Source organism: Sporothrix brasiliensis (genome assembly GCF_000820605.1).
Source record: "Sporothrix brasiliensis 5110 chromosome Unknown Cont15, whole genome shotgun sequence".
Classification (NCBI taxonomy): domain Eukaryota; kingdom Fungi; phylum Ascomycota; class Sordariomycetes; order Ophiostomatales; family Ophiostomataceae; genus Sporothrix; species Sporothrix brasiliensis.
Window position 1 is genome coordinate 908164 of NW_024467134.1, and position 21983 is coordinate 930146.

General features: G+C 55.0%; 5 protein-coding genes across 5 annotated transcripts; 4 read left to right on the top strand and 1 right to left on the bottom strand.

The window, feature by feature from the left end:
- Positions 1-7620: 7620 nt before the first annotated feature.
- On the top strand, positions 7621-8232 carry SPBR_06206 (bzip transcription factor; the record flags this gene model as incomplete). The annotated part of the gene is made up of 2 exons (XM_040764468.1): positions 7621-7979; positions 8061-8232. 2 exons carry the CDS (start codon positions 7621-7623, stop codon positions 8230-8232), a joined length of 531 nt encoding a protein of 176 aa, XP_040622062.1.
- A 3708-nt stretch (positions 8233-11940) lies between these two features.
- Positions 11941-13308, top strand: SPBR_05935 (uncharacterized protein; the record flags this gene model as incomplete). The annotated part of the gene is made up of 1 exon (XM_040764198.1): positions 11941-13308. The coding sequence occupies one exon, from the start codon at positions 11941-11943 to the stop codon at positions 13306-13308; it is 1368 nt and encodes a 455-aa protein (XP_040622063.1).
- A 2079-nt stretch (positions 13309-15387) lies between these two features.
- Positions 15388-16548, top strand: SPBR_06007 (RTA1 domain protein; the record flags this gene model as incomplete). Its single annotated transcript, XM_040764269.1, has 1 exon — positions 15388-16548. One exon carries the CDS (start codon positions 15388-15390, stop codon positions 16546-16548), a length of 1161 nt encoding a protein of 386 aa, XP_040622064.1.
- Positions 16549-16956: 408 nt separating this feature from the next.
- Positions 16957-18123, bottom strand: SPBR_06003 (NADP-dependent alcohol dehydrogenase; the record flags this gene model as incomplete). Its single annotated transcript, XM_040764265.1, has 2 exons — positions 16957-17820; positions 17941-18123. The coding sequence occupies 2 exons, from the start codon at positions 18121-18123 to the stop codon at positions 16957-16959; spliced, it is 1047 nt and encodes a 348-aa protein (XP_040622065.1).
- Positions 18124-18988: 865 nt separating this feature from the next.
- On the top strand, positions 18989-21628 carry SPBR_05622 (uncharacterized protein; the record flags this gene model as incomplete). Its single annotated transcript, XM_040763885.1, has 1 exon — positions 18989-21628. The coding sequence occupies one exon, from the start codon at positions 18989-18991 to the stop codon at positions 21626-21628; it is 2640 nt and encodes an 879-aa protein (XP_040622066.1).
- Positions 21629-21983: the final 355 nt, after the last annotated feature.

Sequence of the window (21983 nt, forward strand, 5' to 3'; positions counted from 1 at the left end):
GGCTGCAATCGACGAGAATCATTCGTCGTCTGCGGCACAACTGGCCCATGAATCCACTCCTCCCTGACAGAAACTATTGATCGATATCCCGAATAATCTGTACCGTTGTGGTATATTGGCGGCCACTACTGGCTCGGCCGAGCGCTAACTAGGCAGCTTATTCAGCTCCGAGAAGGGGCAGGAACGTGGCGTTACAGGGGTGGGCCATTTTTAGCCATTCGAGAGATTCGAGACCCTGTCGGGCCAGGGCGGGCCGGTTCAGAGACAAGACAACCAATACGAATCGTACAACATACAATATTGGCAGCCCTGTGCTCGGAAGCGAGGGCAAAGAAAATATGCCGTTGAGAATTGTGACCAAACGTGGCCTAGTCTTTCATGCACAGGAATGCCCAGGGCCAGGCCCAATCATATGCATCAGAAGCACAGCTGAGAAATTATTTGGGCGCAATGCGCCTCCCTGTGTTTTCTTTTAACTTTTCTTTTTTCCTCTTCGAAAAGAAACAAACGTGACCCACAGAAGGGCCACACGAGGGCGAGAAAAGAAGTTAGGGTTATCGAGATCAGACCCAGGCATTGTCCGGAAAATGCATTCTGCGGCACCATTCTCATTCGATGAGGCTGGCGATGAGGCTGGCGATGACGCTGGCGATGACGCTGGCGATGACGCTGTACGAAATAGATTTGTCCCCATCGGCCGATAGGGAATGGACGCCAAGAACGTAGGTCGATAGGTCGGACAAACGTGAAAGGGCGGGTTAGTACGTACTTCCCTCGTCTGACTTTTGTCTCCTGGTACTTTTACAGGCGTCTCACATCAGCCGTTTACTTCTCTCTTTTGATTTTGTGTCATTAATGGTCATCCCTTATATTGGTCTCTCCATGCCACTCTCTCTCGACTCCAATCGTGTTGAGCGCAGCACAATCGCCTTTCCATTTTCCCGGACGTTCGATTATACCCAGGTAAGCAGCGGCATTGGTTAGCATCAATAACGACCGGCAGCATGACACAAGATGGCGGCAAGATCGGACGGTGTAACGTAGAGTAGATACGCCCGGTGCTGTACCATCTTGCCATGAATCCGAATGCAGGCATTCCTGTCGATTAAGGTGTAGACCGTATGGTCTCTTCAACCGGCATATGTTGCAAACTGCGACGAAGCGATGGCAAAATTACGTGCTAAAAAGGGAACGAATCGCACATTATAAAATAGAAAGAGAGAGCAAAGACTAGATCACCCATCCGTACTAACCGCTGCACGTGCAGGCGACAACATCGGCGTCGCCATCTATCCTTCCCAATGTTACTGGCTGATCGAAATCAAGGAGACTGCCTCTGCTGTATCGTTCTCGTTCGCTGGCGATTAAGAGCCGTTCGCACTTTCGCCTTCCACTGCTGGTCCCGTGTCTTCTTCAAACCATTCGCGATATCGTTGTCTGCTACTTTAGGCCGATGATGACTCCTCCGGCACCGGTTGGTACACAGCCGTCAAGTTGTCGTGCGGTCGGGGGCCCGGCATCACACGCGTGGCCTGGTATTGTACCTCTCGGCTCTTGTGGTGTCCCTTTGTCAAAGCAAGATGTGTGGCAGCTGCCGCAAAATGGTTTATTTTTCTGTTTTATATTGTGCCTCAGGATGCCACGTCCCTTGCTGGTTTGCTGGTTTTCCACAATTCGTCGCCTTGACACCATGTTGTGACAAGATGTTCAAATCGATTGTCTGCAAACAGTTTACTGCCGGCGTCAGGACCGCTGAGATCGACAATGCCAGTGACAACGGCCAGACCGGTTTTCTCGGTCCGTCTGCCGCTCATTCATCACAGAGCAGAAGCGGTATTGCCCGATATTCTCTCCACTAGGGCCGTGACAGTCTCCCAATCAGTCGACTCCTCTTCACCGCGGACAGAGTCGCAACAGCTTGACAAGTACCCGCAAAGACCAAGACGGCCATAGCATGCGCGTCTGATGCCTGTCACGCCGAAGCCAGGAGTCCAAATCTGCGACACAGGGTTCGAACGGTACGCCCGTGTGGAGGAGTCGGACACCCGGCCGGGGCTCGCGTCTTTATTAGTAGCACGTCCTTCGGGCATAAGTCATTGCGTCATATATTTGATGCGCTATACATAGTTTGTACATTACCAATGGGTCCTAATGGACGGCATATCACTGCACCGAGAATGTCACGATTCAAATCACGATTCTGATATAGGATAAAAGGACGGAAACATTGCCACTGGAAGACCAGCAGACAACACAAACTGACGCAAGATCAACAGGCGCCTGTTGAGGTGCATGTTCTCGTTAAGTGAATATTTACCCTACGTAAACCAGCGGTGGTTAAGGTTCACTTTGGTGGTACGAGCTTGGAAACGGCCTTCTTTGATTTCAAACTCACAAACTAGGCATTGTCACAGCTGTAGTGATCTGCCCCTAGTTTTAAAAACTGTTTTTCTTTTTCATTTTTTTTTCATTCCTGGTTTGTACATCAAACTTGATGTCAAGTGTGCCGTTTTGCACAATACTTTTGGCGCTGCTGTTAGCAAATCCTCACAAGTCAAAGTATGCGCGGATAGTCTTCCGTGTTTTCTTCGCTTGTGCTACTCCCACTGCAGACAAATATGCTAATACATGCATTTAAATGTCCACGATCAGTGACAAAGCTATGATACTTTCGAGAGGCTGTATACTCATTCTGCACATGTTGGTGCTGATGCCCGAGGTCTTTTGACGCACGTGAAGAATATAGGCCATGTACGGGAAATACGGGCGCCGGGTACGGAAATACATACGTCGTATGGTTAGTCATTTGGTACACTCACCCTCACCATCGGCAAGCACGTCAGAATTACGTTCCCGATAAAGGGGTGCGAAGCAAGCCAAACGCCAAAACATGCCCGTCGTCGGGAACGAAATCGCACAGCCAATCATAAGGACCGACGTTTTTTTCTCTCGCCTTCTGCTTTACTGTTATACGTAGTCTCGTAGTAGGCTTTTCAACGTCAACGTGGCCGACAGGGACCAAGACAATCCAAGCAAAAAAGCCAAGAATCATCAAAGTGGAAAAGGCGGGCGATACCCAACCAGAGAGAACGTGTCATTCCTCCGCGGTCAGGACGATGGGGGTGTGACTGCCACACCGCAAAATGGATAAACTGACAATGAAGCAGGTGAAGGCTCAGGCAACACAGCGGTAATAACACAATGACGATGATTTTCACTCGAGGGTGAGGGACCGAGAAATGTAACGGAAAAAGAATTAATAATATACTGTGTAAAGGTGTGACACAGTAAACCTGTTTCTTGTGTTTGGAGAACGAGGCCCGGTGCCCGGCTGCAGAACCCGGAGCAAGGAGGAAGCCGGTCAGCCAACTGGAAGACAGTGCTGTGCCGCTGGAACATGCCGATCTGTTAACTGCCCGAGGGTACTGCAGTGTGGACGCTTCGTCTCGTGAGAGACTACTGTAAACCAGTCTACAGAAACCAGTCCTGTACCAGGCCTGACGTCTCAGATGTCAGACCCAAGTGCACGCGTGGGCGTCTTGGCAGAGCTCGCACTGTGGGCGAGCCAGCAGTGACGATCATGACACCATAGGGACAAGGGTAAGGCACACTGGCTTGTGGGCAAGAAGGCTTGTTCGTTTGTTTTGTTTCATCGTCTATGCCGTGCGAATGTACTGCTGTTTTGCATTGCCGGTACTAGTTTTTCGTCTTCTTTCGTTCTTTTGTGTCAACGGTGGACCAGTTCAAATAACCAGGGAGCCAGGCGGACTTGTGAACTAACTTTGGCGCCAGTCCTGTCAAACAAAAGTGCCACAGGCTCCCGCGGCTCCCCTTGAAGCCAATACTCAAGCCCTGTTTTTCTCGTATTGTCTCCATCTTGTTTCTCCTCTGTTTCAAGATCACTCGCCATGAAGAAGGCAAACGGATGAGAGCAAAATGAGGGTATTCCCAACGCGGAGTTTTAAAAATAAACATCATGGGTACAGACGTGCGGGCTCCGGCATTGTGTGGGGGTAAGAAAGGATGTGGCAGTCGGAGGGAGACATTGCCTGCCTGCGTCTGAATGCGTCATCTCGGTCATGTTCCAAGAGCCACCCTCAAAGTACACGGCTCGGAGGCTTTGCTGCCTTGCCGTTGAAGGTCGTCATCCGGACGACCAGCGTACGTAAAGGATTTGTCGGAGAGGAGTACGGCGTGCACACTCCGACACTGTACTACGTACGTCGTACTGCTTCTTCGAGACAGCGCATAAAGTAACGATGTCATGCACAGCGTATCCGTAATAGTAAGGCGACGGAAACTCGACGGAACAGGGATGGCTGAATACTCCGTCGAGGACGACAACCCCACCTCCCCCTGGACAAAAAAAGGCGTACACACAAAATGTTCTAGCAGTCTTTCAGTGCAAGAAATCTTTAATTTAGCACTGTAACAGTGCGGACATCTCCACCAAAAAGCGTTTGTGTGTACGCGTTTTTTTGGCCAGGTGGAGCCCACATAAAGGGCATTTTCGAGAAGGCGTACAGGGATCATGTTCCGTGAGACCAATGACGGTGGACAGGAAAGGTGACGGAAGAAGCAGGCCCGACTTTCAGTGTTTTTTGTCTCTTTTGTCGTCTGCCATGGAATGTTGGGCGCTCCTTCCTCTGAAGTCAGTAGTATATGATCTCGCGGCAGTTGCATGATAATTCCTCGTGTTGTTCGCTCCTTCTCGCCGCGGACTCGTAAAGACGAGTTGTAATCTCCTTGCGCAGGCAGCCACAGCAAGACAAGAAGGAACGATGCCGTGACCGGCCAATTTGGCAATGTTGACCGAAGAAGACACTCCTGCCCACTGAGCCACTCTCCCACTCTACGGCTGCCTCTGCCCGGCATCGTCCCTTTTGCCTTTTGTCTTTTACTATGTAATTTCGACATTCTTATTTCGCTCTCCTTGATTGAAAAGCAGGGAAAAACTTGGCCACGGATCTTCCCCCCCCCCAAGATTCCCATCCAGTGGCGTCACTTGATTTGCGCCGATCTCTTTTTGGGCGGCCGGCGACTGCAGGAGCGGGCCACAGCACCCACCGGCGGAGGCTTCCCCGCTTATGTCAACACAACAGTTTCCTAGTTCGTACACCGTGTAGGACAGTGCGGTGAGACTTGCAAGTCCCTTGTCAGTTGCACTTGCCCTACTCCTTTCCAGCGTTCGTCGTCTGGACAAGGCTCACCATCGAATCCGGTCCGTTATTAGGCAGTTGGACTGGACAACGGGAGTCGCAATGGCCCCAGGCCCCTAGGTCCCTGAAAATACTTCATAGCAAAACACGCTGTCGGCTCACAATTCCCCAGATCCTTGAACAGATTGCGATCGGCTTTAGCGCGCTTGAGCCGTTGTTCTTCGCCTACCCACAGGCGACCCCATTCTCTCCTTCCGGATGTCGAGAATTACGATATTTGCTCCTTCCTTGGCTCCTTGGATGGCAAAATAAGCTCTTTCCAGAAATCGTGAAGTCTGCACCCCGAGTCCCCCTCCCCCTCTCCCCCCACCCTCTGTGGCCGCGCCGGTTAAGTGCGCTTTCCTCGTCCACCGCCGCGACTATGGAGGCTCCGATCCTCATATGTGGCCCACAGTGCTCCTTCCCTTTCCCACTGATGCCATTCTTGCCTCAGCGCCTTACCCACATTAGGGGTATGTGTACCACACGATGTTGCTCCTGGCCTCGGCGCCCCTATTCTTAACAATGTACGAAGTACGGAGCATCTGACAAAGGCACGCCTTCTATCCAATACCTGCCTAACCGGCGTTCCTTGTCTGTCGAGTGGCTTGCGGGTGCGAGCCGTCACGACAGATTGCAACGGTATACCTCTGAGCCTCTCTGCCTCTGCCACTCCGAGCTCCTACAACACTGCCACAGTAGTATCCGTTTGCTACGCGACCTGCAACGGCTTCAAGGGCTTCCAACTTTCGCGCCGTCAGAAAAGTTCATGAGAGCCGAGTCCTGGTAGCACCGAAACACAACAGTCGACTGTACGAGACGGACACGGTGAACAGAAGGAAACAGGATCGGCAGGCTCGGCTGGCCAACACACGGCAAAAGACGAGGGTCGAATCAAGTGGGAACAAGAAAAGAAGACGGGACATCCAAGAAGACTGGACGACCAGGTCTGCATTCGACCCTTGGAAACGCACAAAACGACTACGAAGCAGAACCAGAGCCGCCTGGCAAGGAACAGGCCTGCAGTCGGTCGTCCAAGGAGCAAGGGTCTCTTTGGTGTATGTCTCCATTGTCGTGAGCAACACCGTCATTTTCTACTCTCCACAAGCAACCCACACACTTGATTTGCTGTCGACAAGAGGGTCCACACCTCCCCCTTTTTCGTCGCGACTGGAAGATACTGTGGCTCTATGGTCTATGCAGTGCTTGTTGACAGGCACCACTACGAAAAGCCACAGATTCTCTCCCGGAAGTCACTTAAGTCACCTGCATGCTGTCCGCAGCCTGTCTGCCTCATCCCGCGTCCGTTTTGGTGGCAATCCAATCGTCGTTCTTTGCGGTCTGTCTCGCAAGCCAGCAACCCGAAAATATCGGCTCGGTGACCCTCCCGCCTTGAGATTCCACCCTAGCAATAACAAGACACCCACCTGACACGCTCCGCCGCCCCACCGATAATAGCGGCTAGTCTGGCGTCATTTTGCAGTCAACGAGAATTCAAGCTCAGCCAGTGCCAGTGAACCCACAGAAGCCACCCTCCCTCCTCCCACAGAGACACAGCACTGACACACTGAGTCTGGCGCTTGACCTTACGATGACCCTGCAGCACTAGTGGACCCTGCCACTGTCAACCCGACCCAAAACCCCAGCGGGCCAGCAAACTCCTCAGAATTCAACACAACAGCGACCAAACACCGCTACTAAGATACGTTTGGCGCCGAAGAAAGAGACGTTCTGATCGCCAAAACGTCGCACTGTCCAGCCGAGCAGCTTCGTTTCCGTCGGTATTCCTTCGTGCCTTCTTTTTTCAAGGTTCAACTTTCTTTTTTGGTGATCTCGCTGCCTTTTGCAACTGTTGTGCTTCAGATTTCCACGTACCACGCGTCAAATACTCGCCTCGCCTCTTTTGTCATCTATTTCCACGTTTTCCCAGTGCACCGCTTCCCGTGCGTGAGCGTGTTTCCTGTTTGGTGGTGGCGAACCCAGCGCCTGGCACTCGGCAGCTGACGAAATCGCTGGACCCTGTTTTGTCTGTTTCAGGCCCACGACGCCCATCAATTTCTGCGCTGTTTCTCCCTCTTTTTTTAATCCTCCATCCTCTTGTTTTTGCTCCCTAGTCTGTTGATTTTGCCCTCCCATCTCTGTCCCATTTCGGTGCCTTTCTTCAGCTACTTCTTCGATCCATTCCTCTTTTCTTCTTTTTCGTCCTCGCGTCCTGGCCCCAGCTTCTTCGCATCGCCCTTTGTTTTTCTTCGTCGACTCTCACAGCACGTCACCGCCCACATTCGCTTGACCAACCCACTAAGCAACACCGAACACACTGTTCCGAAAGCAGCGAGCTCGTCGCCGCTTCCGAACAACGAACAACGTCGCCTCACATTTCTTCCTGTACCTGCTCCCACCGATTTCCAACATACACGTCAACATGGACGATGAACAGCCTCCCACCTCGCACATTACGATACCCGAAGAGGAGGCCCAGGGCACCGATTCCCAAACTGCGTCGCGCCCGACAGCACCCGCGATCGAACGCAGCGACTCTTCATCTACCTCCTCCGATGGCAACACTACACACGCCAACACCATTCATGCTCCGGTACCAACAAGACCTCGGTTGCCGAACCGCAAGAGCAGCGGTACCATCATCGTGCCCCGCGACTCCGAAGAAGCGTCACGACCAATCGAGACGAGATTAGATCCCGGCGACGTGCGCGCAATGAGTCCACGGCGGACGAGCGAAGACCTCGAGCAGCTTGGCCGTCAAACACGCGCAGAAGTCCGAAAGTGCGTAGCCACCTACCGATGCAGTCGTTTTGCCGTTGACTTTGTATATCAGACGACTGACACTGACACTCTTCTAAACAGGCACGCAAAGATGCTCCAAGACTCGCTGCTCATGATTTTCCACCGAATCCAGGCCGTCAAGGAAGAACACGACAAGCTCGACAACAACAACAAATTCCTCCAGAAATACATCGGCGACCTCATGACGACAAGCAAGATCACATCAACAGGAGGCGGCCGCGGCAAGAAATGACAGACACGAGGTCCCGGCGGTTTGCAGCAGGTACGAAGTAGAGGTTGATGGCGGCAGTAAAGGCGAGCCGGTGCCTAGGGCTCTTCACATTGGACGATACGATACGGCGGCGGTAATACGACAAACGCTTACTGCTTCCACGCAGGCGGAAGAATGGCTACGGTTCCACAATCTTACGGTGGCAACCGCTCTGCATCCATCTTGGGCAAACCGGCTGCAATGACGTCAACTGCGAACACAGCTTTCCGCCTGCGCCTGCGCAGTAGCACGTCCAACCATCGCTGTGCGTATCGTGGGGACCCCGTTACAAGTCGACGAATCGCACGGCCGGCCCATCGTTTGCTCCGCCATGAGTCTCCCGCTCCGACTGCTGTACTTTGCCTCGATGTACCGATACGAATTTTTTTTGTCTTTTTGGGTCATTACTCGGCGCCTTCGATACACTTTTGGCTTTTACTATTGCGATTTTTTGGGGGAACGGTCCCCGTTTTGCGTTGATATCTTCATATTACAGCCTTTCCTTATTGTCTTTCCTTTAGGGTTCGTCATATTTCTACAAGGTGTTTTGTGGAATTCTTTGCATGTCGACTCTACGTCAAAACGACGCGGCATGACCACTTGACAAATTTCCATCCACGGTTTATTACAACACATTCCCTCGCAGCATCTCGAGAGACGATACACATGCGCTCGAGCCATTATCCCCCCCTCCCCCCCCGTGTCATCTTCCAACTTTCCTGTCTCGGTCTTACTGGATGATGATACGATTCGGAACACTTTATACCCACACGTTTTGGTTATGGACGCGGAGGGTTCCTTTTTTTACTTGCAATTTAGCGATCATTACGCAAGCAATCGACCTCGGTGAAGACGGCAAGATGTCGACCCAATTGCGCTCCGGTTCCATATACCGATTTTTCTCTACGGATGACGACCAGGGATCGTCGACGACCAGTGATGGCGGCCTCAGAAGCCTTTTGGTCATTTCTGATACCCGGCTACCCAGCCTCTCCCCGTGGATGTTACCTTGGCCACTCATGTCGGAATAGGAGAGATTTGTTCAAGCGTCCATTGCCGTTGCTTTTGCTACAAGTTCCTTCAAAATTGCCTTGCCGTTTTATGTGTTGTTACTTTAGCGACTCTCACAGCATAGCACTGCATTCACACGACTGCGTTTTATCTGCGGTGCGTTTTGTTCATTCCCTTACCGACTGTTTTCTTGATGCGTGACATTAGTTGCGCTCGTTCTCGTTGGTTCCTCTCCCTCCTGTGCGGAGTACGCCGTATATTGAGACTCTTTCAAAACTACGTTTTATATGTATACGAAGGACGGCCGTGACCGTGACTCCTGACTAAATTGTGTGTGTGACCGTGTGGATTGCCGTTTCACACCAACATGTTCTATGGGAATACAGAATGGTCCATGAACGTGATGGTGGTTTGTGAAAGGCAGCATGCATACGAATTACGAATGTATGCAAATGCAGAATGCGGCCGGCCGCCATGGAACAGCCATTGCGTGGGGTTGGTTTGTTCTGTGGATCGATTTGCTGGTTGGCGGGCGTTGATTGGCGCGGGCACTTTGGGGGGGCTAAACAGGAGGCTTTTGCAAGGATTATTTCTTGTTGAGAGGCAATGACGTCACTGGACCCCTGAAGCCGAAAAGAACAAAGGACGGCAGGGTGGAAAAAACAAACTCGTTATTATTTTTTCGCTCGGGTCCCGTTTGTACCCAAGCTGCCAAAGAGTTCTGTGGCGCGTGTGGTTCCCCCAGCGCCCCCTAAGAAGTGCTTGTCTTGAGCTACAGCCGGAGACAGCGCAATTGCTTTGCCTCACGCCAAGAACGGCCGCCACTTTTCCTCTTCTTTTTTCTTTTGCTATCTTTTATCACGAGCCTGCCAAGCCTGCCTCGCCATACAGGCAAAGGCAGAGGAATGAGGCTTGTCTAAAAAAAAGCAAATACTAAAGGATCGTGTTCGTCACCTCTGGTGACAAAGCATCGTGTCCATTTGTGTTTCGCCTACGAAATACTTCGTATTCTTCCCCCGCCTGCGGCCAATTCAGCATCTTCTTCACCTTGCTTCGGTTTGTCTGTTTTTCATGTTCACACGCCCCATCTCTCTCCAGGCAATGAAAGAAAAATTGCGACTTGTACAAAAAAAGTGTACGATATTCTTAAAAGACGGAGGAGTCTGACGAATGAGGTCACCTTACAGCAGTACAACAAGGACTGTGCAGTTGGCAAGTTCTCCTGTCCAACGTAGACTGCCCAATACGCATATCAATATCCTCCCTCAAATCGCTGGCCCTCCTGGCGCTGCACATCTCATCTGCTGCGCGTACCCCTGAGTAAGACAAAACTCATTGCAGCCTCAGCCTTTTGTGTGGCACGAGGTAACGTGACAGAGCTTGCCAATGATATGACATGACTCTGACATAATACTTCGTATTCACCTGAGCAAGATACATGCACGTCATAGGCGGCCGTACTTTTCAAGCGAATATTTCTATTTCTATTATTTCTATTTCTATTTTATGGCTAATTGAAGCTTCGCTCTACGTTTTGTCGTCTTTTAAAAAGTAGCGACAATGAAAGAAGTCGCTAATGATAACAAAATGTATATATATACAAAACCATACATCCTTCAATATTGAATAATGGAGCAGCAATATTCTGATGCCCAAGACGAGCCAAACAAAAGTCTACGATTGTCAAAACAAGGACAGCACCCAGTCAATATTTTCCTAAATCCGTCAATTACTTTTCACTTCCCCTCCGGGTAAAACGAGGGGAAAACGTGCACGGCAGACATATTTATGACCTGATCCAACCGGCTATATTTACGGCATCCAATAACGTGACATGAGTGAGACGTTTTCTGGAACACGTCTTCTGGCATGCACTTGCATCTGTCGGTCGACCATCTTCATTTGACCGGAAATCGCGAGCCGTCGATAGTACCTTTTGTATTGCCCAATCTGACAATCTGACAACGAGTGAGGGACTATATTGACAATAAGCGGGTTGTGTCTTTTTCTTATTATTTTTCTCTTTTCCCTCTCCTTCCTGTCACGTTTTTTTTTTTTTTTTTTTTTTTCATCTCCGCCTCGCTTCGCTTTGGTTATAGTTCCAGGTACAACCGAAAGCTTGTGTTGTCTTCTCACCTGTCAATATAAAATACAGGTCCCCCGCCTCGTCTAGACTTTCACTCCGTGTGTCCATAATCTCCCGTCTGTTTCTCCGCGAGAATAACCGCCGTAAAGGCTGGGACCGACAGTGGGTCGGCTTTTTTTACCTCAATCTGATGATTGCAATTCATTTACTAGACGACATCACGGCATCTGTCGAGGAAACGGAATATAGGGCCACGGGATATAGAGCCGAAGCTATTCTTAGTTGCGTCTTCGGGACGTCGTATATTGGGAGGTATTTTTGGCTCCCTGTTGCATCCTGTTCCTGTTTTTGTTCTCGGGAGGCGGAGAATGAAGAAAAAGCTTGGTCAACCTCTTTGCCCCGAAGCATGTCCGTCTGAACTTTCTTATATGAAGGGGTGGTGACCCGGCGCCCTGTTGGCTGCCAAGCACATTTCGTCTCCTTGTTGGGCAAGTGTAGTCGAATCCGACGCCTCTGTTGACCAGGATCTACATCAGCCAACTGTCGCTGACTCTACACTGTCTGTCTTTTTGAGTCCTGCACTCTACTGCAACATGACTTCACTCAAAGCCATTGGCCTCTTGGCCCTGGCCGTGGGCAGCATGGCCGGCCCTGTGCAGCGCCGCGCGGACGAGGACCCGGCCGCGTCGACCACCGAAACGGCCGTCGTGACAGCGCCCGCGGCGCCGTCCGTGGAGGTCGTGACGGTGACGAGCACGATTGTCCGCACGCGCTGGACATCGACGCAGATTGTCGAGGCGACGCTCAACTGCACGGGGTACGTGTATGCGACGGCGGCGGCCACGTCGCCCGCCGCGCCGCCTGTGGTCGTGACGACGTCGGCGTCGGCGGCCGCGCACAACAAGAACAAGCGCCAGGCGGCGTCGGGTCCGTCCTCGCCGCTGGTGACGCCGACACCGGTCGCACCCACGAGTGCGCCGGCCGTCCGCACGCGCACACGCACCGTCTACGCCGTGAAAACAGAGACGGCGGCTACGCCGTATCTGCGCACACGCTACGGCTGCAGCACGACGCTGGCGTACGCCTTCACGGTGGACACGACGACGACCGTGGTGATCCCCAAGACGGTGTATGCGTCGACGGCGACGGCCGCGGCCCAGATTACGTGCCCTGGTGTGGGCGGCTTCCCGTACGGCGTCGGCGGTGGGTTCGGCGGCGGGTTTGGCGGCGGATTTGGTGGCGGATTTGGCGGTGGATTCGGTGGTGGTGCTGGTGCTCCGGCGCCTGCGCCTGCGCCTGCGCCTGCGCCGACTGCCGCCCCAAAGAAAGAGGACCTGGAGATACTCCCAGCGCCCGAGACGGTGTACGTGCCCGCGGACAACTCGTCCTCTGCCGCCGCGCCGCCAGCGACAACGTCTGCGCCTGCGGCCGGTTCCGTGGTGGTCTCGACGACGACGGTCCACCTCACCAACACGGCCTACACCCAGGCGGTCGTCAGCGACACGGCCGTCGCGACGGTCACGTCGTACGCGTGCATCCAGCTGCCGTTTGACGCCACAGTGACGCGCGCCGCGACCGTGACGTCGTGGTCGTCGACGACGACAGTCACCAGCCTCATCAGCTGCGCGCAGCGGGCGGTGCCGGCGGGCCCGCCGGGCGCGAAGCCGACGGCGAGCACCCTGGCTGGACCGGCGGGTGCGCCGCACAAGCGGCAGGCCGCGGAAGCCCCCTCGAAGCCGGCCCCCACGTCGTCCGAGACAGCGACACCGGCTCCGGCCGCGCCGACAACACCAACGTACCACCGCACGACGTACGTCGTGTCGACGGCGACGGTCGTCCCGACGGGCGTGTCCACGCACGTGGTGTACAACTGCGCGCCGGCGAGCGAGACGACGGTGGCACCCGCGAAGCCGACGTCGGCGCCGGCGCCCGCATCCGCTCCCGAGTCGGAATCGTCGTAAGAGGACGGGAGGTGTCGAGGGAGAGTGGGTTTTTGGGTGGGTGTCTGTGTCTGTCTTATCGGCTTGCCTTCAATTCTTACCACATTTTTTACCTTTTGATTCATCCCAGTCTGCGTCCGCTTCGGCAGTTGACAGAGATACGAATAAAAGAAGATACAGCATGTGAGACAGAAGACGTGACAAGGAAGACGTAAGAAGAAAGTTGAGGCAAAGGGGAGAGCGCCTCTTTTCGAAGAATTCTGCAAGGTAAAGAGAGCTGCGACGGCTCAAGCCACAGCCATGTCTACGATAGACGACGTATTGTACGAAGTATCGTGCACAGTTGCAGATCATCCAATCATTGGACTTGTACTTCGTAGAGAGCGAAGCTGGCATTCCTTTGCCTGCCCAACTCGTTTGCGGTAGTGTTCTATTTTTGGCTCAGCCACTGCAACAGGGTCTTCAGCCCCCTTACGAGGCCATACGACTGCTGGTGCCGCACTTACAGTGGCTGGAGGGACCAGGCCATTCTTCCGGCTATTTACCTGCTGTATTACGGCGTTGTAGGGCCATTCTTTGTTCTTTGGTAGCGCCAATTCTCCCTGTAATTGCATCGTAGGCCTGCTGTGGAAATAAGCTTTTGCATCGATCACGACTTTGCTCTCTCATTTCTCAATTGTCTCAGCCAATCCCAGATGTTGTCGCTTTACGCGGTAGCCTCGTCTCATCTTTTTACACATTCCATTGTCCTTTTCTGCGCTTCAATCCTCCATGGGTTTGCATGGTTTGTCCAGCAGCGCTACGCTTGTGTCCCGGAATAGTACCAATAATTTGGCTGCCTGAAAAGGATGGCCCCATCCGCGGCTTTTTGCTCCGTCTTCTCCGTCTTCTCTTTTCCCTTTCCGTATCCTCTCGTCTCACCGTGGCCTCTCCGGTTTCTGAAACTCTGCTGCCTTGCGCTTGTCGTCGCACGTGGTGAGACGATGCCCGCAATCTGGTCCCAGTCTGCTCCAGTCTTTCCCGTCTTCAGCCCTGTTTATTTTTATGTGTTGTGGTTGATTGTCGATTGTTAAACAATGGCATCGGATTAGGATTAGGAGCGCTTGAGCGCGTCTACTGACTGCTAATCCGTGGCGGGCTAATAGCAGCTTGGAAACTGACAAGGATAAAAACAGAATTGCAGCATCGCCATGGAGATCGTCATGGCACCAGCAATGAAATTCCAGCCTCTTGTTTCTGCCTCCTCCTCTCTGCGAGCACCGCACTCTCCAAAGACAATCGCGTCAGCCCGTCCACAAAAGGGTTGGGAGTGCTGGGCATTGCTGGCGAGAAGGATCAGCGACAAGTGGTCGGAGTCGAATTCGGCGTCGAATTCGGAGCCAAATCTCTCGCCATTTTGGCTCCGATGACCCTGACTCCCGCCCTTGCAAAATACCAAACACGGAGAGCATTGGGCGGCCAAGTAAATTGTAAACGCGGATGGACTACGAATTATAGGGGGCAGTACATGTAAACGTAGGGCCATCGCGGCTGTCAAAGACGGAACTGCTCAATCGTCACGACCACACATCCAGACAAGCGCGGCTGAGACTGTTGATCGACGCCAGCGTAGTTTTGTGCACGGATAGGCTTATGCTGCTAAATTAGGTTTATTCGTCTGCCTGGCGACCAGCGGCAGGGGCAGTCACCCAACGACCTCGCCGGTGAAGGATCACGAAGGATCAAGGCCAGCCAATGAGACGGGCGAGTTTTGCGGATTGAAAACAGAAACTGGCCATGCATGTCGTTGGTCCTTGGTCCTTTTCTCGTACGGTTGTTTCTGTCGACATATTTCAAGTCTTGCTGGACAATATCCATCTCAACAAGCGAACGTCTGCAAGATGGATATAAACCGTTGTTGTCATCCACCCTTCTTCTTTTTCTGTTCCATATCTCATCTCTTCACACTCGCACATCACCAAACACAACTCAACACAACTCAACACATTTACCAGTCTCATCACAGCCCTGCTTCACTTGAACATCCCATTCTCTCCCCTCTCCTTTTCCCTGCCTTTCCTTCTTTTCTCCTTTCCCTTCTTGTCCCCCCCCATCTTCACAATGTCCGCCACACCTTCGCCAACAGTCGCCTCGACGGCCTCCTCCACATCCGCATCCGCATCGCCTTCCTGCACAACCGCCGTCCCCGGCAAGTACGGCTACGTGCCCATCGACGCCTGCAACTCCTACTACAACTTCGACCCCGGCTTCGCCCCCGCCGTCGCCACCGCCGCCATCTTCGGCCTCCTCACCCTCACCCACCTCGTCCAGGCCATCGTCTACAAGAAGCGCTATGCCTGGGTCATCGTCATGGCCGCCTCCTGGGAAACCCTTGCGTTCGTGCTGCACGCCCTCGGCGCTCACGACCAGCAGAACGCGGCCTATTCCACGGCCTACACGCTGCTGTTCCTGCTCGCCCCGCTCTGGATCAACGGCTTCGTCTACATGTCCTTTGCGCGCACCGTCTATTGCTACGAGCCCGACCACACCGTATGGAAGATCAAGGCCGTCGGCATGAGCAAGATCTTTGTCTGGGCCGACGTCGTCACCTTTATCATCCAGGCCGCCGGCGGCGTCATGATCACGCCCGGCGCCTCGGCCAGCGTCATCAAGATCGGCATCGACATCTACATGGCCGGCCTCGGCTGCCAGGAGTTTTGCATTCTCGTCTTTGTCGGCCTCATGGTCGTCTTCCAGCGCGACTGCCTGCGCCTGGAGCGCCTCGGCGTCGAGGCGCCCGCCGGCGTCCTGCGCGGCTGGCGCGGCATGCTCTACACGCTCTACGTCGTCCTGGGCCTCATCTCCTTCCGCCTCTTTTACCGCATTGCCGAGTTCGCCGGCGGCATCCAGCCCTCCAACCCCGTGCCCTTCCACGAGGCCTACGCCTACTTTCTCGACGCCTTCCCCATGGCCCTGTGCCTCGTCCTCCTCGCCCTCATGCACCCCGGCCGTCTCCTGCGCGGGCCCAACGCCGACCTCCCCCGCATCTCGCGCAAGGAGCGCAAGGCCGCCAAGGCCGCCAAGAAGGCCGCGCGGAAGGACGAGAAGGCCCAGCGCAAGGCCGAGAAGCAGCAGCTGGGCACCGGCAAGGGCCACGTCGAGCTGCAGCAGATGGTGCCACAGGGCCCGCCGCAGCAGGCCTACCAGGGCTACCAGGGCTACCACGAGCAGAACGACAACAGCAGCTCCGAGAGCGTGCACATTCCTTCTCACTATGTGTGAGAAAGCAGGTCGTGGGTGACGAGGAGGTAGTGAATATCGCTGGTCGAGGGATGTTGCGAGAGGCCTTTGCATTGACGGGATATACATGATGTTTTGATTGCTTGGCATGGCGTTTGATGGTTGCTTGGGTTTCTTCGCTTGGGTTCTTTTGGTTCTCCTAGACTGAGTGCGCTTCATTTGATTTCTTCGTCTGGTGTTCTGGCATTGGCTGTTTTCCTCTGTTTCGTTTGTACGAATCGATTGCAACAATATATACCCAACACATACTTTTCAGCCACCTGTGATAATGTAATATACTCCACCCAAGTAGTAGCAAATCTATAGTAAATACCAGTAACCCAGTAACACTCTCCCATCTTGCCTGTCTCCATACTAATGAATATTCATCTCCCGCGCACAACAACCAACCTAAGCGGATGGCACGAGGACACCACGGTAGGTCATCTTGCCGGCCTCCAGCTTGCCAATCGCTTCCGTGATGCCCTGCTCCGTCATCGAGAACGTCTCCGTGATGGGCTTGACGCCATGAAGCGCCGCAAACTTGAGCATCTCCCGGTGCACCACCCGGTCCGCGACGAGAGAGCCCTGGACCCGGATGCCCTGGCTAATGAGCGGCATGTACGGAATCACTAGGTCGCCCGCCGACACCGACAGCGGGTAGACCTGCGACCGCATGCTCAGCATCGGAAGCAGCGTCTCCCACTTGGGCTGCGCCGACGACGTCACCAGCAGCCGGTCAATCGTCCAGCCCTCGCCGTCGTCGCCCAGCGTCTGGCCCTCGTTGGTCGCCACAAACTTGTGCGCGCCCAGCTGCCGCGCCTGCGCGCGCTTGGCGCTCGACCCGGACAGCACCACCACGCGGCAGCCCATCTTGGCGGCGAACTGGACCGCCAGGTGACCGAGGCCGCCGACGCCCAGCACGCCGACCGTGGCGCCCGGCGCGAGGCCCTGGAGGGCCGCAAACACAGTCGCGCCGCCGCACTGGAGCGGCGCCGCGTGCTCGTCGCTGAGGCCCTCCGGCAGCTTGTGCAAGAAGGCCTCGTGCCACACCGCGTGCGACGCGAAGCTGCCCTGGTCCGGGTTGGCGGAGCCGTACATCTGGCGGCGGGCGCAGTACGTCTCGTGGCCGCTCAGGCACTCCTGGCACCGGCCGCAGGCACCCGTCTGGTAGCCCCAGCCGACACGGTCGCCCTTGGCCAGCGTCTGGACATCCGGGCCCACGGCCTCGACGACGCCAGAGCCCTCGTGGCCGAGGACCATGTCCTTGTGTGTCTAGAGAAGGAGTGTTAGTGGACAGTAACACGAGCCGTGAGAGATTGGTGAAAAGACAACGCGGGGCGGACGAACGTAGTGGAGATCTGCATCGTGTCAGTAAACGTCTGCTCGTCAAACATGTGCATCGTATCCAGTTGAAAAGCCAGAAAACGTCGGGTAGGCCAACTCACCAGTGCCGCACAGGCCAGACGCAGTCACGCGCAGCAGCACCTCGTCGCCGCGGAGCTCATCCGGCTTGGTCGTCGTGCTCTTCTTGATGGCGCCCTCCTTGGAGCCCTTGTAAACGGTGAATGAAGGCATGATGGAAGTTGGGTGGGATGGTTTTGTATGCGAATAAAAGAAGACACTATGAGAGAATACTGGAATGCGAGTTGAGGTGTTGAGGAGACTGATGAGTGATTGCTTGGTATTGTATTGTTGTTGGTGATGTCGATATCCTACATCTACTTCTCGAGAGGTGGGCTCGAGGTCTTTTATATCCATCATGAATTCTACAAAGTTCCACAATAGGTAATCGAAAACTAACAGACGAAATCTGTCAGCTCGGCCCCATCTGCTACAACGTGGCCGCGTCTTGATTTTTTTTTGTCTCAACGTTTCCCGTCTGATCCGAATTTGTTCCTGTTTGTTACAACGCCCCTGGACCTTCAAGTGGAACATCCAATTAGGCTGCTGCAGTGAGTGGTTGATTACTGAAGACCACCTCCTTAAAGTGGAACATGCCAACAGGATTCGGACAACTCCGCACGGTAATAAACTGGAGTTGCTCCGCGCCCACGCACGTTTCCGAAAACAACGTTAGTCCAAACATTTGCTCTCCATCCAATGGGAGAGCCTCCAATAGTCCTAAAATGGGTCACGGAGATCTCCTCAATCATGATGGCCAAGCTTTTCAACTACGATTTTAATTACGAAGTACTACTGCTCCGTCGATTAGTTAAAGTTTGAACGAGCCCGGAGTTGATCCGGGAAGCCAAAAGCAACAAGAAGGACATCACGTGATTGTAAACAGCAACCATTGATTGGTCATCGTGCTTCGGCCGCCGCTTCGTACCCCACACTCCTGGGGACGTCACCCCCAACGTATGGAACAGGCGTTGACCAGCAGCCGATCAACGGGCATACTCGCCAAGAGCCGCTCAGCTCCTTTGCTTCCGGAGTGGACATGGACCCATCCTCACCTTCTTCTCATCCACCTGGTCTGTCGGGGGCGTCTGTGACCTCAGAGACGTCCAGCGCCCAGCCGCCGCCCGCGAAGCGGGCCAAGCGACGCCAAGTATCACGGGCCTGCGACTGGTGCCGCCAGCACCGCATCAAGTGCGACACCAGTGTGCCGTGTGCCAATTGCAAGACCCGCGGCGGCCACTGCAGCAGCGAAGACGTTCTCAATGCCACGTCGCTGCCGGAAGCGCACCGCGAGATCGACCGTCTTCGGCGGCACGTTGCTCAGCTGGAGCAAGAGCTGAACGCAGCAAGGCTGGCCAGTCGCCATGCAGCTCCCTACACGGGCGCCAGCGCCGGATCCGTATCGGAGGTGTCACCCTACTCCGACGGTCCGGATTCGACTGCGGCAACGCCGACCGGGACGGCCACCACCCATATAACGGTACCGCCCTCGACCATGCCCTTCCCATCTGACGCACTACTGCCACCGTCCGCTACACCACGGGACATCGCAAGCCGGGTGGCCACGGACACGGGCATTGCACACGCCTTTTGGGGTGGCGTGCATGTCGGCACCGCCCGGTCACCCAACAAGACGTGGTACGGGCCGTCATCGCTGTTTTATTTCATCAGTCGAACAGCCGCATATCTGGACGACTCGTTCCAGTTTCATCATCCGGACGGGGGCGACAACAGCAGTGGCCACGCAAACCAAAAAAGCAATAAGGCGAGCATCGACAACTTGCTGGACGTGAACCCGGCGGGAATGCTGGTGGACGGCCCAGCACCGTCGTCTTCATCGACGTCAACATCCAGAACCAGACCAACAGATGCCCAAAAGCAGGCACAAGCCCACGTGCACGACAGTACATCACGGCCGCATGCGAGCATACAAGATCCCCTGGCGGGCGCTCGCTTTCTCACGCTCACCCAGGAGGAGTACTTCCTCGACCTCTACTGGCACTCCTACCATGCAGCACTGTTCCCCGTCCTCGACGAAGCCGGCTTCCGCCAGCACTATCGGTCGCTGTGGGCCACGTCCGGCCAGGACCGTGCCCCGTCTGCCCTGGTCGACATCGTCCTGGCCCTCTGCCTCCAGATCGGCGTGTCCACCATGGCCCCTGGCATGCGCCAAAAGCTCATCGTCGACAACGACGACACCTCTGTGGCCGGCCGCTGGTACTACCGCCGCTGCCAGGCGCTGCTCGAGTACGAGCTCGAGAGCCCGTCGCTGTCGACGCTGCAGTGCCACATCTTGTGCGGTGTCTACCTGTGCAACGGCACCTTCCAGAACATGAGCGACAGCTCCTGTGCGCTGGCCGTGCGCGAGGCCTACATGCTGGGACTCCACCTGGCGCCGCCGGCCGACATGACCGTGCGCCAGCGCGAGCTGCGCATACGCATCTGGTGGGCGCTCTACGTGCTGGACAGCAAGATTGGCATGAAGCTGGGCCGCCCGTTCCTGTTGCCCCTGGCCGGTGCCACCACGCCGCCACAGCCCGACGACAGCGTCGCCGTCGCCGCCCTGTCGGGCTCGTCCTTTGCACCGCTCGGCGACAACCGCAGCTGGCTCAGCTTTCACTTGTACCACAGCGCGCTCTTTCAGGTGGCACGGGCAGCGCATGTCGCCTTTTACAGCGGCCACCAGACACCCCTACCCGTGCGTCCTGGCCAAACCTTGTGGGACCACCCAGAGGCACTCGAGATGCACGCGCGAATCGCCTTGGCGCACGGTGACGCCTTTGCACAGTGGGTCAGGAGCGTGCCCCCCGCCTTGACCACCGCGCGCGTGGGCGGCGGCGCCCGTGCCGGCGGCGACGGCCGGCCGTTCTCCACGGACGGCTCGCCGCTCGACATCGAGCCCTTTGCGCCGCTCTGGGTGCAGCGCCAGCGTCTCTTGCTGGAGCTCATGTACCACAATCTCTGCGTCAACCTGTACCGTCCCCTCATCAGCTTCGAGGCCCCTGCCTTTTCGGCGGCCCCCGTCCGCCAGTGCGCCGACGCCTGCGCCCACCACGCCATCACCCTCACCCAGATCGTCCACCAGGTGCTGTCCACGACCAGCATCCTGGCCGGCTGGAGCGAGGTCTTCCAGTGGCAGTGGAACGCCGCCATGACGCTGGTCGGCTTCTTGCTGGCTATGCACGAGCAGACACGCGGCATCCACCGCTCCGACGACATCTGCGAGGTGCCCATTGTCTGCAAAGCACATGCCGCCGTCGAGCTGGCCATTGCCGTGTTTGACATGTTTGGCCGCAACTTTGCCGTTGCCACCAGCGCGGCCGCTGTCATCCGCACGCTGCGTGACAAGGTCAACTACCTGGCGCAGCAGAACGCACGCGCACAGAGACAGCAGATCCCGGCGCCTGCACAAGGGCACGCAGGCCATGTCGTGCAGGTGCAAGCGTCTCCCGTTTGTGTGCAAAGCCGGCCCGTTGCCATGAACGGTGCCGCTCGGCCGCCGGCCAATGGCATCCCAGACCTACTAAACACGGACCCCGACAAGCAGCCCGAGGTGACGTTCTCGGGCCTGGATGCGTCTGTCCTCCAAGACACGATGCTCATGGCGTTTGATGTGGATCAGTGGCTGGACCTAAATGCGCTCTGGCCCGATTCCGAAGGAGTCTTATTCTCCATGTGAGAGGGCGTGTACTTGGACTGATCGGTATCACGTTTGGACAGAATTATGGCCCACAGTGCGCCGGCGTTTATTTATGACGATACTCATCACGTGGGATTACTTTGCTATTTTCCTTCATACTGACAAGCCACCACAACACGAGCAAGACGCATCTTTGATTCGACATATTCAATGAATTTTCCTATGAAAACCAATCGTGACGAACGTATACAGATTATCATTAGAGCCACATTGGGACTTCGTTCTAGGCTTTTTTCCCCTATTCCCGTTCCATTAAATACAAATGACCCTCAACTGAGACACAGGAATGAAGGGAATCCAAGTAATTTTGCATATTTGAAGATGTTCGCAGATG